The sequence below is a fragment of the Phalaenopsis equestris genome, unplaced genomic scaffold, assembly GCF_001263595.1.
Source record: "Phalaenopsis equestris unplaced genomic scaffold, ASM126359v1 Scaffold000210, whole genome shotgun sequence".
Classification (NCBI taxonomy): domain Eukaryota; kingdom Viridiplantae; phylum Streptophyta; class Magnoliopsida; order Asparagales; family Orchidaceae; genus Phalaenopsis; species Phalaenopsis equestris.
Genome location: NW_018164652.1, coordinates 337002 through 353281, shown reverse-complemented (window position 1 = coordinate 353281; position 16280 = coordinate 337002). Strand labels below are relative to the sequence as shown.

General features: G+C 35.7%; 1 protein-coding gene across 8 annotated transcripts in view; it reads right to left on the bottom strand.

Moving 5' to 3' along the window:
* Positions 1-16280, bottom strand: part of LOC110023113 (coiled-coil domain-containing protein 93) — a 68342-nt gene that overhangs the window by 32084 nt on the left and 19978 nt on the right. For 3 of the 8 annotated variants that reach the window (XM_020722355.1, XM_020722354.1, XM_020722351.1), the window contains exons 2-3: positions 13633-13779; positions 9295-9374 (exon numbers count right to left, since the gene is read on the bottom strand). In XM_020722355.1, coding sequence (XP_020578014.1) covers positions 9295-9374; positions 13633-13779 — 227 coding nt within the window. Of the gene's footprint in view, positions 1-764; positions 836-9290; positions 9375-13632; positions 13789-16280 lie in introns of all 8 variants that reach the window. The other 5 variants (XM_020722353.1, XM_020722358.1, XM_020722359.1 and 2 more) reach the window with 5 other exon arrangements.

Below are 16280 nucleotides of genomic sequence, written 5' to 3'. Positions count from 1 at the left end.
TAATTAGAATCATGGTTTAGTTGATGCCTTGGTATAGTTATGCTACTTAAAACTTGGTTTGAGGACTTTTGACTTCTATTTATGCATTCAGAGATTGTATTCTCTGATTTTTTATGTCATAAGTGTTGCATGCTTCTTTTGCAAGTGATATATATGTAGCTCGTTCAAGAAAAGGTGATGAATTTCTCTCGACAGCGACGCCTCATCAGAACATTCAGCTCGTGATTCTCTCCATAGTTTTTAATTCGAATAGCCACCAAATTTTTTCTATCCCTTCCAAATTTCATCGATCTCACAGATTCCCTTTATATTGCTAATTTATCACCACTGAATCCAATCCTTTAAAAACTTAATGGAACCCTACAATGAGGTCATTTTATTTTAGAGCTCAGAAAACCCTAAATCTTTAGATATTTATCCCCCCTCCCCTCATAAAACAAAAATTCACGTAACCAGATATGACGCCTCCACAAAAATGTTATGTGGAGCCTAACTGGAGTGGTCGGAGCACCCCACTGTCACGACTCAATCTGGTGCTTAGAATTAACTAAGGCAAAAATAGCAGTCATGCAGTATTAACATCTAACTATCCTCATTTTTTTTTACTTTCAATACATATAAAATAGCCACTAAGCCACAAAGTAAGAAAATCTAAAGCATTCAAAAACAATAAAGTTCAAAAATAGCATCTCAAGCCAGTATCAAACAGTATATCAATGTCTTCAATAAATAATAAAGAGAAACTATCCTCATAAGAAATATACCTAGCACTGGTGGTCATCCTCTGGTAAATAAAGTCTCTCCTATCAGACATATCTCTTAAAGTTTTCTTCTCCTGAAAGAAAACATTAACTGTAACTGTAAATACAACTTAGTGAGTAATTATAATCTAGTATATATTAAATTTCATGTTATGAATGAATGACCAAAGGAAAATACAATAAATTTCATTAAAATTGTAACTTTAGTCATTTTCATTCCAATTTAAGTAATTACCGTTTTTAACCCTTTTACAAGTCATAACAAGATTGTCATCATACCCGAAGGAATCCTCAAAAATATGTCCAAAGGCAACCTCAAAATATGTCCGAAAACACCGTCAAAAATGTACTTGAAGGTATCCTAAATTTGCACCTGAAGGTGCACCTTTACCATTTCTTTTAACGTGCACAAATACATTGCATCTCCTGCCAGTATCATCAGGGGAAAATCCTGTATGACTTAAATCTTTAAATTTGATTATCTTTCATTTAAATTATTTCCTTTTTCAAAAACATTAAGCAATATTTTTACCTTTCCCCTCTCATTTCTCATTTCATTCTTAAGTTACGACATGCATACAAACAAAAAATGATTGTATAAAGTATTAAATTCTTCATTTAAGAAACTTTAAATTTAATACGTATAAGAAAATAATTACATTAACTTAGAAAACCTTTGAAAATACTTAGTCCTTCACTTATTTGGACAACCACCTATATTAATTGAAAGTGCATACTTTAATTAAGAACCCTTCACTTTAAATATATCCTTGAATTAACTGTTTGTGTATCAATTACCCAAAAAATTTTATCTACTTAATGTTATCCAAATAGAAGTATAAATAAAAATATAAATTACCTCCACTTATCTCTTTCCTTCTCCTTACAAAACACTTAAGATTCGTTTGGGGCCGCTTTTTTCATGCGGAGCGGCTCCAAACCGCGACGCGTTGGAATTTATCGTCATTTGATTTAAGCATTCGCGGCCACTGGCCGCGAATATAACAGAACGTCAGGCCGCCGGATAGACCCTACGGCCCGCGTTACCAATCCAGAAATTCCAATCTTTGCCCCGTGAAACCGTCGCTACCCTAGCGAAGCTGAACGAGGTTCTAGCGTCTCGACTCGTGAAGCCCCTGCTCCCGAACGCATCGCGAATCGACAATCCCGTTCGAAGCATCAAGCCCCCACGTGAAGCCCCCTGCTCCCAGCGCCTTCTTCCACTGCCGCTTGAAGCACCGAGCCTCCCCTTCTTCCAAATCAAGGTAAGTTCGCTTCACTCCCACTCTCCTCCACCGTCGCTTGAAGCAACGGGCGAGGCGCTCTTTCTTTCTCCGTCTCTTTAAAGTCGCGATGATCAGAACCCAACTTCAATGCTTTAGATGTATATCGGTCATGACACAAGTCCTCCGGTCAAACAAAAACAAATTGGTGAGATGCCAAGACTGTCTGGCTGATCCCTTAAGCCACCCGATTAAGCAAAAACTATTGATTGTGATGCCAAGATTGTCCAGTTGGTCTCACAATCTACTCTCAATGCTAAGCATAAGAAACATCTGTCAACAAACTCGACACAGATAAAGTTCTAAAAGTGGTTCCCTGCCCAGTAGAAACAAGCTCCGCAAAGGTTAATTTGCAAATCACCACAGTAACAAATTTTGGCAATAACGGAGCGCAAAGAGTGCCTAAATAGATAGTACCATCAGTTATTCATATAATCATGTTTTTTCTTTATAAATTTTCTTATCCTCATAGCAGTTGTTGCTAGCAAAGAGCAAGAAAATCAGTGAACTTAAAATTTACGCCCAAATATATTATGCATAGATCTTGAGGCAATCTAACAATTCAGATAAGACGACCATAGCCTAGTGACCAACAGCCTGCGACTGATTGCATCCTAGAGACCGTAGCATGAAGACCGACAGCCTAGCGACTGACCGCGGGCCGCAGCCTGGCAACCGTAGTTTGACGAGCCACAAAAGAAAATTAGCTGATAAAATGTCTTTCTCTCCATTTGTTATAAAATGTTCCATCTACTGGACTTCCCACGAAAGGTAAAGCAGAAGTCTAATGTTGATTGTTTGTTGATAAAAAAATAGGAAGATTTTCATACAAACCACTCAATCCTTGTCTATTTACATATCTAACACACCAATATTTTATTTTTTTACATATTTTCCACCTTACATATGCAAGAGAAGTTGTATTTACTTTTGGAAAGTTAAAAAAGTGGTATTTTTATATAATATGAAAATTTTTGGTGTTATAAATGTTAAAAGCAAAGTGTATGTGTTTGATATGTAAATACATAGGAACTGGATGGTATGCATGTAATGAACAGATTTCTTTTAAGTAAAAATTCCTGCTTCGCTACCTAATCTATCACATATCGTTTGTAGATGTAGCAAGAGTTCATGCGGTTGGAAAACAAGGGTGAGTTGAGGCAGAGATTGGATGCAAGTCGAATGAGAAAGAATGCAACACAGAGCTGGGTTCGAGCTTTAGATATTGGCTAGGGAGATTTAAACACATGCCAAGCACTCAAAGCCATTTTTGAACTGCTTATAACATTGGAAGGGAATGATGTCTTTTGAGCTTTTCTTCGCTAAACGATTCATGGCAGTTGTTCTTATAAGCTTACTATTTATGTGCAATGGTGATGAGAACTATACCTGATTTTGTTTGATGTTGGATACTTCAATAAATTGGGAAACTTCAGTTAATTGGATCTTTGTTACATGTCTATTTGTTCTCTTATAATATGTGTAGCTTTGTAAATGAATGCTTGCATTTCTTCAACTTATGCTCTGTCTATAATTATGTTATTAATAAACATTTTAATAGTTTTAGACTTTTTTTTTGCACTTTTGATACTCACTGTGAAGTGAGGCGTGTATTAGTAATTATGTACTGTTTTAAGTGAATTTTTGCCTTAGAACTATTAAATTTATGGTTATCACAGTTCAATTAAGCACAACATTACAAAACATGGACAGAATTGTCATTTTTCCAGTAACAGCAGCCCCACAGCTGTTTTCACAAACCTGCCCCAAACAGTCAGTTAGCTTCTCCGCAGCAGCTTCCTCACAGCAGCTTCTTGGGGGGGGCAGTGCAGTTGTAGCTGCGCCAAACAGAGTCTTAGTCTTTTGAACCTAACTTCTTAAATCCCTGGTTCAAATAAACTATATTTTAACATAAAAATATATATATATAACATTATAATAATTTTTCTTAACTTAAAAATGAGGATCTACATTATAAGTTGTTCAGATCAATCTCCTCCCTCACTGCCACACTCCTCCAACCTTTCCTGCGAATTTAACCTCACTATTTTTTTAATCTCTGATTTTAATAACTTTGCATTAATTAATTAAATAATTGTGCCCTCACACATTTATATAATTATTCATCTAATAATAATAATTTAAATATTATACATACCTATTTTTAAAAGCCTCAGCCTTAGCCCAAGCTAACACACGAAGCATCAGCTTCTTCCTGTACGCGAGCAGAAGCTACCTTGTTTCTTATTCTTCGCGGCTCATCTGTAATCGATAGAGCAGCGCAATGCCTCGACTCCCTCCTCTTCTTCCTACACGTGAGCAGAGCAGGGACCCCGACTTGTCTTCCTCTTCTCCTACGCACGGCTCGTCATGTGTAGCTCCTCTTCCTCTGTTATGCGAGCACAATGTCGAAGGTCACACCTCCTCCCTTCCTCCTCGACTTCGACTCAACCCAAAGCAAGTTGTCATGCCCCCTTCCTTCTCACGGCTCAATCCAGGGCAATGTACGACACCACTGCCACCCCTTCCTCCGCAATCAAGCGCAACACGAATCTGGTATGGCACGAAACCCCTTTTTTTCTTCATCCTATTCGACTAGAGTCGAGTAGGACACAATAACTTCTCTCTCAATCTCTCCCACTATTCCTTACCCTCGAGTGCTCATGCCATGGTTAGAATGGTGCAATACGACTCTTAAGTCATAGTCGGACAGGTGCTTATCTTAGTGCATATTCAAGTACTCCTACGATGGTTAGAATGGTGTAATACGACTTTTAAGTCGTAGCCGAACAGGAGCTTATCAAAGTGCCTATTCGAGTTATTATTTTATAATAATATAATTTTTCTGTTATTTCACCACCTCCTGGACTGGCACCCGGAACCAATGGGGGAGCGTAAGCACCCAATAGAAGCCTCTGGAACCAAGCGCCAAAAAACCCAACGCCCAGAAGCGGCACAGCTAAGCTTAGACTGTTCCCTGTAACAATGTTCCTGGAAACCCAGTGCTTGGGGGTGGTGCCTGTAATTGAGATCATGCAATTCAAAATTTTATATTTTGTCCTTTGATGCAGGGAAAGAGCAAAGTGCATCTTGTGCGTTGGAGTTGAATTTCGCAAGTTCACTAGTGTGAAAGAGAAACATCTCAGAGTGTTCCAAGTTATAAACATGCTTAAGTGTGGTGTAATATATACATTTCACATCATTTCTTCATACTGAATTTCTTGGTGTAGTGAGACTCTGTGATTTTTTTTTGTTTTTGGGTACACTTAAATCTTGGTGTTCTGACATTTTTCTATAATTCTTGTGTTACTCGTTTATGTTTAAAATTTTATTTCGGATCTTTCGAATCTATATTTCACATTTCATAGTAATTTAATCTCCGGTCATAACAAGTGGTATAAGAGCAGGATTTTCTAAAAATCAAAAGAAATTCAATGATTCCACTATTATGCAAATTATACTAGGTACAAGGTGAAGAAATTCAATGATTCGAATGTTGCTTTCGGAAAAATGCAAATTAAAGTTTTATTATATCAAAAGAAACTATATTTATCATTGGAAGGAATCATCAAGAAGTCAGATCTAGAATAATAGGAAGTTTTAGATCGAACAGTCTTAGATTTGATCTGACTTTCACATTCATCAACTATTGCTTTCAATATTCTGAGTGAGAAAACTACTGTTAATCTCATGGATGCACTAACAAGGATATATGAGAAGACATCGACTTCAAATAAAATTTTTCTGATGAAGAAATTGTTCAATATAAAAATAGTGGACAATAGTTCGGTACTGAACATTTGAATAAATTCAATATATGACTAATCAATTTTGTTTTGTTAGCATCAAGTTCAATGACAAGAACATGACACTGTTACTTTAATTCTCTTCATTAACAGACAGTTGGGATGGACTAGTCACTGTGGTGAGTAGCTCTTTAGGTAACATGATTTTAAAAATTAATGACATTGTGGGGTCGGTGATGAACGAAGAAGTTTGCAAGAAAGAGAGCAATAAAACTTCAAATTATACTCTAAATGTTGAAAATAAAAGAAATCTGAATAGGAACACAATCAGGGAAAAATTCAATTCCAAAAGAGGAAAGTCCATGTCAGGGAGAGAAAAAGGTAGAGGTGAATGCTAGAACCAAGAGTAGAAAATTTATTCTAAGAAAGGCTGCAAAGCTCCTAAGAATGTTAGTAGTGGATGTCCAAATACAAAACTATTTCCAAATTGTCTCCATTGATAAAAATTTAAGGTCAATCTCTAATTTTATCCCTAGATATTCAATATTAAATCGTAGATTCAGAAGTCTCTTTCATGTTTTCCCCCGCAAAAAGGTGTTTAAAAACAACACTCAAAGTGATCTAGGAAAGGTATATTTGAGAGATAGTAAGGCATGCAATATTATTGAAAATGGAGATGTTGATGTCAGGTTATCAAATGGTTAGGTCTGGAAGCTTCAATGAAGTTAGACGCGTTCCATGTTTAAAGAGAAATATGATTTACGTGAGACAGCTTGCAAAGTCAAAGTATGTGACTATTTTCACAAATAATTTGTGAAATGTAACAAGCGGGGCAATGGTGATGGCTCGAGGCAACATTAAAGGCACCATTTACCTAATCAATGAGATATCTGAATCCATTGGTGTAGCAGGAATAAAAGCTAATGTATGTTTCTAACACAGCAGGCTTAACAATATAATTGATACTTTATATAAATAAGCGTTGCATGTTGAAACTTGTTCTGAAGAAGTTTTAGCAAAATAAAAGAGCGAACTAAACTGAGATATTTTCCCCTATAATAAAAATAACAATCAGAATTGTTTTGAGCATAGCAGCAGATGAAGATTACGTCTATAGCAGAAAGATGTGAGGGCAGTCTTCCAATATGGTGACATATAATAGCAATAGTATATGGTGCAACCACGAGGATATAAAGTTTTAGGAAACAATGTGGTTTGCAAACTGAAGAAGAGTTTTTATGAGTTTAAGCATGCACCAAGATAGTGTTACAAGAGATTTGACTAGTTTATGTCAGACAGTCGGTACATAAAATGTTATGCAGATCATTATCACTTCATTAAGTAATTTGATAGTTTTTATATTATGCTTCTTTGCACGCAGATGACGTGTTGATTGTATAAGTAGATATGAAGAACAGGGACTTGAAACAGCAATCATAAAGGGAGATTGAAATGAATAATTTAAGTTCAACCAAGAAAATCCACGGTATTAGAATCAAGAAAAACTAGAGTGCACGTACTTTGAAGTTGTCAGACAAAATATGTTGAGGTCTTATACATATTCAACATGAGGCAAAACCAGTTTACACACCTTAGCTAGTCACTTAAAACTAACTAAGAAATAATCGCCCAAATTTGATTCAAAGCAAGCACAGTTGAGAATAACACCATATGTTTCAGTTGTTGGAAGTTTAATGTATACGATGAAATGTATAAAGTCAGATATTGCACATGTAATGACAATGGTCAGCAAGTATATGAGTACTCTAAGTAAATATCATTTGAAGAAGGTGAAGTGGATTCTCAAATACTTTAGAGAAACTAACAACAAGATACTTTATTTTGGAAGTGCAGAAATTAATCTACAGTGATAAGTAGATTTAAATCTAACAGGAGATATTGATAGTAGAAGAGTGCAATAGGTTACATCTTCACTTTGGGGAACACAACAGTGACTTGGGTTTCAAGATTATAGAAGATTGTTGCATTGTCGATTACAAAAGCTGAGTATATTGTTATCAATGAATCTAGCAAGAAAATGATTTGGCCACAAGACTTTATAGCAGAACTGAGCAAGAATTCAGGGAATTAAAAAATTTACAATGACAGCATGAGTATCATTCATTTAGCTAAGAATGTCACATTTATGTCAGGACGAAACACATCCAGCTAAGGTATCACTTCATTCATTCACTCCTAAAAGATGTTCAATCATATTTTTGGAAGATACACGGCTCAAAATTTTGTAGATATGTTGACTAAGACTGTTACAATTGAAAAACTAAAAGCTATGTTAGGCTTCAGTTGGAGTTCAGGAAAATGGAGTTTGGGTTTGAGTCACACTACAGTACATTACTATGAAGATGATATAGATCTGGAGGACATGCATTCATTGTAATCAGTCTCCAAGTGGAAAATTGTTATTGTGGAGCCTAATTGGGGTGTTCATAGCACATCTAAGTGTAGCAATAACAATGAGCAACTATTTGCACTAGGAGAAATAATGCACCACTTTCACTATGGCTACATTGATTGTGGACTTCGCTCTGAGAGAATAGACAGATTTGCCAAATTGACACAAGAAATATCAGAAGCATGTTAAGAAATATTAAGCAAAACACCAAGTAAAAGAAGCATGTCAACAAATCCAAGAAATTTATGATCTTCAAGAAAGATAATTTGGTGTGGATTATATATAAGGAAAGCTCTTCTACGCTTTTATTTGAAAAACTCAAACCTAGAGTTGATGGACCATTCAGAATTGTCAAGAGGGTTATCAACTACACCTATAAGAATGATTCGCCTAGAAACTATACTATTTATGTTACATTTAACGTTACTGGCTTGTCGTTGTTTTACGAGGATGCAGATATTTCCAATAAAAAATGCAAAGCCTCTAATATCAAGGGAGAGTAATGTGGGAGTGGGCTCCTACCATCTACCACGCATGCGGTATTGAACATGGAATAGGATTCCCATCTCATGAAGAGTTTAGCAAGAATCCCCCACCTATTGTGGCCATCAGATGCAGACCTTATTTTCCATTATTTTTAATTAGAATTAGAATTTAATTGATATTTTAGTATAAGTGTGCTACTTAGAACCTGTTTTTATGACTTTTGGCTTAGGCTTATGCATTTATAGATTGTGTTCTCTGAATTTTTATCTTAAGTGTTATAACATCTTTCTTTTCCAAGTGGTGTGTCTGTAACTTTTTAAAAATATAGGTGGCGGATCTCTCTCAGCAATCATGCCTCATTGAAACCAACATTTCATGATTCTCTATGTTGTTTTCAATCTGATCAGTCGTCAAACTTTTCTATCCCCTTCCAAACTCCATCAACCTCGTGCATTATCATTCTATTATCTGATCCTTAAACAGGTACTAGGAACCCTAGAATAGTGCACCAGCCCTCCCTCAAAAATTGAATTTGCAAAACCATTCAAAAATTAGTAAAAACCAAAGCCAAGGGAAAATTGAGTTGAATGAGGAAAAGAACATACTGGATCAATTCGGTTTGAACCGGTACATCATCAAGTTGACATCTCAATGAAAAATTTTCCTTCGTTTTAGCTGCAAATTCCTGGCAAGTACACAAAATATTGGCCTGCTTAAGGAAATAGAATAAAATATCTTCATGATATGTACTCAAGCTAAACAACAAACAATATACCAAACCGAATAATTCTACAATTAATAAATGATATTATGGCAAAAATAAAAGGTTTGAAAGTAGTATACAAAGGAGAATTCCATAAGGATGATTGCCATTTTGAGAACTTGACAATATCATCATAAGACAAAGGTTATACATTAAGATGAAGAGTTTGACAAGGAGGCAACATGCAATCCAAACTCCTGAAACTGCAAAAAATAAATAGCACAATAAAGTTAAATATCAGTGCCAATGATAGAGGGTTTAGCATAAAGTATAGAAGATGGAGAGGAAATTATACTGCTTAAGATGAAGACAAAGTATAAGGCAGTGCAATAGCATAAACAAAGAATAGATTAGCAGGAGTACTTGTTGCCCGTAACAACAAGCATGCAACTAGCAATAACTGGATATGGACGAGACACTACAATCACTCAAAGAATAAATGGGACTCAAACAAGATGTGCCTGTATTGCAGTGATCGCAAAGCCAAACGCAAGAGACATTGGAACAAGGACAAAAAAATATAATAGCAATGATTGTGAGAGAGTGTGAGAACTGGAGAGAGCGCGAGCGTTGGAGTAGAACAAGACGCAGTTGAAGATGCATTAGAAATAGTGATGGCGCCGTTAATGGAGGAAGCATGAAGATTATGCCGGAATGGGCAAGTTGCCAAGGTTTTCTACTCTAATACATATTGAGAGGCATTGAAAGGAAAACAAATTATGGCATATTATAAATTTGTAACAAGGTCTATGAATAGGTATATAAGTAGAACTATAACTTCCAATGACAAGAATATTTTTTCTTTTACCATAATCTCTTCTCATTATAAAGGGTCTACATAACACCTACCAAAAATGACAACAATCATAATGCACAATTATAGATTTCCTACATGTTACTTACATGGAACTAAAAAATGCATGATGCTAATTAGAAGCACTGAATGCACCTAACGATCACTCAAGTGAAGTAAATCAACGCAATACTAGCTTAAGTCACCACCGCGTTGGATATATAGACCTAGTGCTCCTAAATAATTATGCCCAGATTCAGGAACTCACATGCATGGCTTAAAAACAAACATACATTGTGAGAAAAAAAAATGAATAGTCTAAATAATTAAACTATAAATATTGTGAAAATGCAGTAAAATCAGCTGAACTTTAAATGATATTTAGTCAAGAACTCAAGGCATATAATTGGATAATTATTTAGATCCAAAGCATCCTCAAAAATTGTTCATGACACTAGCTGTGTCTCACAACCCACAATCCGCACAAAGCCTATTCTACATAGATTACTTCAAGATAATTTCCAAATCATGTCAAAAACTTTATCCCATGTATGTGAGGTTGGGATCAGAAGAGTTTTTCATTTTAATTTATTCAAAATAAGGGACTAATGTTGAGTTACAACTTAAGAAACAAGAAAAGGTGAACAGTATAAGGTTCTTTAACTAAATTTGTGTGCTGATATCATTTACATGCGCCATACTTATAAATGTTCGGTTTAGGATTGATTTAGATGTTTAGTATTTTTTTCTCGTACAACAATCATTAGCTTCTGTAAAGGACTATCTTTATTAGGGTTGAGCCTAAAGTTCTACATGATGCCTGCAAAAAACTTTTTCATGGGGAATTGATCGAATGAAAAGTTCAACATTAACACTGCAGTTTGAGAAGTTCCATATTTGACAGACTTTCAACATTATAGGAGTTTCTTTAAAAGCTCAACTAGCATCCAAATAATAAATATTCTTTATTCTTGGAATGATTCCAATAAACTCCCACTAACCTCATCAAATTTTCCCCCTCCTCTTATCCTCTTGCACCAGTTTGGTATTAGAGAACTTCTGATACGAACAATTTTAATTGACGCGTGTTAGGTACTTCAGCCTAAATATATTGTGCCAGAAAAAATTCTGATAAGAACAATTATAATTGATGTGTGTTAGGGACTTCAGCCCTAAATATGTTGAGCCAAAAAAAAATATTACTTTTATACCTAAAATCATAGTTAAGAGGAGTTGATGTCATTGGAAAATTTTAAGTAATTTATACAACAACAACAACAATGACAACAACAAAGCCTTAATCTCATTATGTGGGGTAGGCTACATGAATCTTTTTTCTCTATTGCGTCCTATTTAGTGTCATATTTTCATTTAGTTCAAATAAATTAAAATCATTTTTTATACAATAAGCCCAAGTCTTCCTAGGTCTACCTCTACCTTTCTTAACAAAAGTCGAATCTAAATCATCTGCTCTCCTAATCAGACCATCAGATGGTCGACGTTTAATGTGACCAAACCATCTAAAACGAATCTCTCTAATTTTGCCCATCATTGGAGCTACATCAACCCTATCACGGATATATTAAATTCTCATTTTGTCTCTAATTGTAAAGTCACTCATCCACCTAATCATTCTCATCTCGGCAACACTTAACTTATATTATGCTTCTCTTTTAAAGGCCAACATTCAGCGCCATAGAGCATTGCAGGTCACACCACCATCTTATAAAATTTTCCTTTCAGTCAAAGCGGTACTTTTCTATCAGACAAAAGGCCCGAAGCATTCCACCACTTCAACCAACCAACTTGAATTCTACTATTAAAATCCCCATCTATATCACCATCGCTTTGAACAACAGACCCGAGATATCTAAATCATTCACACCTTTTAATAATTTGATCACCCAAAATTACACTTCTGTCACTAGAGCTACTACTACTAAAATTACATCCATGTACTCAGTTTTAGTTCTACTCAAATTGTAGTGTGCCTCAAACTTGTCTTCTGGCAGCTTTCCTCCATAATTCAAGTTTTTTTTGGGCTTTTTCTCTTATCTTATCCACAAGAAGGATATCATCAGCAAAAAACATACACCAAGGTACATCCTCCTGTCCAAGGTACATCCTCCTGTAATACATCCTCCTGTAAAGGTCCAGTAAAACCATCCATAACTAAAGCAAAAAGCTATGTGCTTAAAGTCGATCCCTCATATAATCCAACAAAAATGGCAAAATATTTGGTCAATTCTCCTTCAGTTCGAACTCCAAGTAACAGCTCTAGTACACATATCTTTAATGACTTGAATATAAGTCATATCAACACCTTTCTTCTCAAGAACTCTCCAAGGGATAGCTCTTGGAATCTTATCATAAGCATTTCTAAATCAATAAAAATCAAATGTAGATCGTACTTATTATCTCTTAACTTCTTCATCAAACCTCTCAATAAATGTATAGCTTCCATAGTAGACCTACCCGGCAAAAATCCAAATCATTGTAATACGCATCTTAACCTATGTTCAATTACCCTCTCCCATAATTTTAAAGTATGACACATCAATTTAATTTCTCTATAATTTGGGCACTCTTGTGCATCCCCTTTATTCTTAAAAATAGGGACCAAAATACTTCCTCCACTCCTCAGGCGTCCTTTTTGTTTTCAAAATAATATTAAAGAGCTTAGTAAGCCAAGAAACTCTCAAATCTCTTAAATATTTCCACACTTCAGTTGGGATATCATCAGGACCTACAGACTTTCCATCTTTGATTTTCTTTAAAGACACATCAACTTCTTTTTTACTAATGCGGCGATAAAAATGAAACGTTTTATTATTATTAACAAGATTATAATCACTAAGATCGATCATATTTTCAAAAACTTAATTAAAAAGTTTATCAAAATAACACACCCAGCTATGTTGAATATCTTTTTCTAAGAAAAGCACTTTTGATTTTCATTTTTAATACACTTTACTTGAATTAAATCTTTACTTTTTTTTCTCTATGTTTGGCTAGTTTATTCATATATTTTTCACCCTCCTTAGTATCTAATTTATTATAAAGATCACTAAAAGCATAATTTTTAGCGTCACAGATGAAATTTTAAATAAATTATAATCAAACAATTTTACGAAATGAAATCTTCAAATAATTACCATTACTTGATAGCTAGAGTTAAGCTGATGATAATGATGGTGGAAACATTGAATTCAAATACAAGGAGAACATGATCTGTAATGAAACAAATATTCTGCAAAGTTGCTGCCGGACAAGATAAAGCAAGCAAATTTTAAATGACAATAACATCAACAAGAAATAAGTAAAGTGTACATCAAAAAAACATCTTCATTTGTAGCTTACAATAAAATAAAATAAAATAAAGCATACCCTCTTTAATGAATTTAACTTATTTGTACAGTTTATGAGATGGCTATCCAAGTCAACGAATCTGCATTTACTTCTGTTAAGATTTGATGGTTCTTCTTCACTGGCCAACAGGTTCGACTCCAAGCCAGATTCTTGCCTTTCAATATCCTAGAACAACTTACCAAATAACGTATGTTAACAATAGAACCTAAGATTATCAGGTTGCAAGCAAGATAACATTAGTCTGGAAAATTTAACAAAGTAACAGTACTTCACAAGCTAGAAGAATACTGACACGACTGTAAGAAGATAGAGCGATGTCATGAGAAGGGATAAGCTTCAGTGGTGCGTGTGTGTGTGTTTACAAAGCCGAAAGGCTAATATATAAAAAAGAAAGAAGGACACAAATAGATTGTGTGGGAGGGCCAAGCATGGCACCTTACCTATACGATAACCACCACATGCAAATGGTTCCAAAAAAAGATAAAATACAGAAAATTATATGAGATACCTAAAGAAAAAACAAAAAGTGCCAAAATACGTAGTATCAGGTAACTAGAGAGCGACAAAATTTTGCATTGCCTCAGTCTTTAGTTCTAGGAAAGGTGTCAGCTAATAAATTGGTAAAATGAGTGTTATTGCGAGTAATAATCAATGTATCATCCAAAAAGTTCCCGAGCTCGAGTCAGCCTCCATTCTTCTTCCTCCTGGAATAGACATGACATTCCTCATCTGAAAATTGGCTCACTTAATCAGTGGATTAGTCTAAAATGTGTCAGACATGTGTAGGATGTTGACATTAGAAGCAACTGTTTGTAGTACCAGCTGATATTTTATTGGATCAAAGAAAGGTGAGTCTTCTTCAATAACAATGAGTGATATAAGCATGTTTGGATCTGTACATGTAGTATGGTGTTCTTCATCGGGAATGGCGGTGTTGGATAGAGGATCGGGTTGCACCTTCTCAGCAGGGATGGTAGGTGGTTGAACTTAGCGATATCAAGTCTTAGATGAGGATGCAAGCAATAGCAAAAAGTTAAACTGTGGTCAAACATACTACAATGAGAGCAATAAAAAGAATGTGGTTCTATTTCAACCTTTTGTCAATATCTGTTATGAGTGGTTTCAATCCATATCTCATCCGGAGCTGGTTGAGTGATATCTCTCTCAACTAACACACAAGCCACAGAGGGTCTGGTGATAGTAAGCGTAAGACTATCAACCTTGAGAGGTTTACCGTAAGCAGTTGCTAAGGAGTAGAGAATTTCCAAGTTCAACAGATGTAATTTTAACCCCAAAAACTTTATCCAAACAGGAATAATAGGTACTCCACTTTTGGATCAAAATCGACAGTCCACTTCAGAATTTTCATAAAACGGTTGTCGATCTTAATAACTTTTCGAGAAAAAATACGAGTGTAATCAGCAACGTAAGATAGCTGAATAAGTATATGTCGACCGTTAAGTAAGTCAATATTCCAACTGCTCAATAGCTTCATAGCATCAAAATATGTTCTTAAAGAAATTTCCCCACTATAGAAAAACGTCAAGAAGACGCGAGAGTACTGCTTTCAACCTCAGTAAGAATAAGAGCAGACTTCCTATTTTTTTACCAAGTTTTTTAATTAAAGTGTGATCACCATCACCTTCAAGAGCCTCGTGGAAGGTTTATAGAACATTGCAGGACTTGTCAATACGAAAATCAGGCTCCAAACCCGCAGACACAGCAACTCCATCTAAGTGCCCTAGCAGACGACGTAGCCAAAGTCACGATCAGGAAGAAGTCGTTGTGCCAAATTTGTACGAATGAGGAAACTGAGTTGTTCCGCAGAGAAGAAGAAAGTAACGATAGAAACAAAAAGTGTGGGAGGGAGTTATCGAGCTGGGTTAGTCGTGGCGCAGCTGTTAAGGTCAGATTCCCTTCAGCCTGCAACGAAGCACCGCAGAAGAAGAGCCATACGATGCGAGCTCTTCAGCTAAACGAAATGACGACAAAAATGCAGCCCGACAAAATTGCAAAGAAAGAAGCATACGAACCGAGCTCTTCAACCAGAAGAAGCCAACGACGACGGTGAAGCAAAGAAAATCATAGTACAACGCGAGAAATATTGTAGCAGACGCTAGGGTTCGCCATGAGGTGAAACCCTAGCAGAACGGAGATGACGGCACATCTGTTTATATATGTGTGCGTGTGTGTGTGTATACACATATATATATATATATATATGTGTGTATATACACACACACAGAATCAGAAGGCTGGCTCACGTGATCCTCGATCTGATTTGATGTTAGAACCGCAGTAGGAGGAAAGACAGTCGTTGTCACGGTGATAGGTTCCAGTGCATGTGAAGTGTGAATTTTCACCTCTACACCTGATGCTTCTTGAATAGGAGCTGTGAGGTTATCCTGATTTTTGGTTTGAACATTATCAGTTGTAGTATGGTCATGAGAAGGGATCTCAATGGCAGACACCTACTTCTGTCTTGTGGTGATTCCCTCATCAGATTTGTTGGGAGTGCGTTTAGGCATGTGGGGTGCACTAATAGCATGTTCCTGCTTTTGACTATTGATTCTCAACTGTGAGTGCAATCTGAAATATTTCTCCTGCGGGTGTCCAAACATCTTGTAGCAGTAAAGTTTTTGTTCCAGAATGGTTTTTTGTCAATA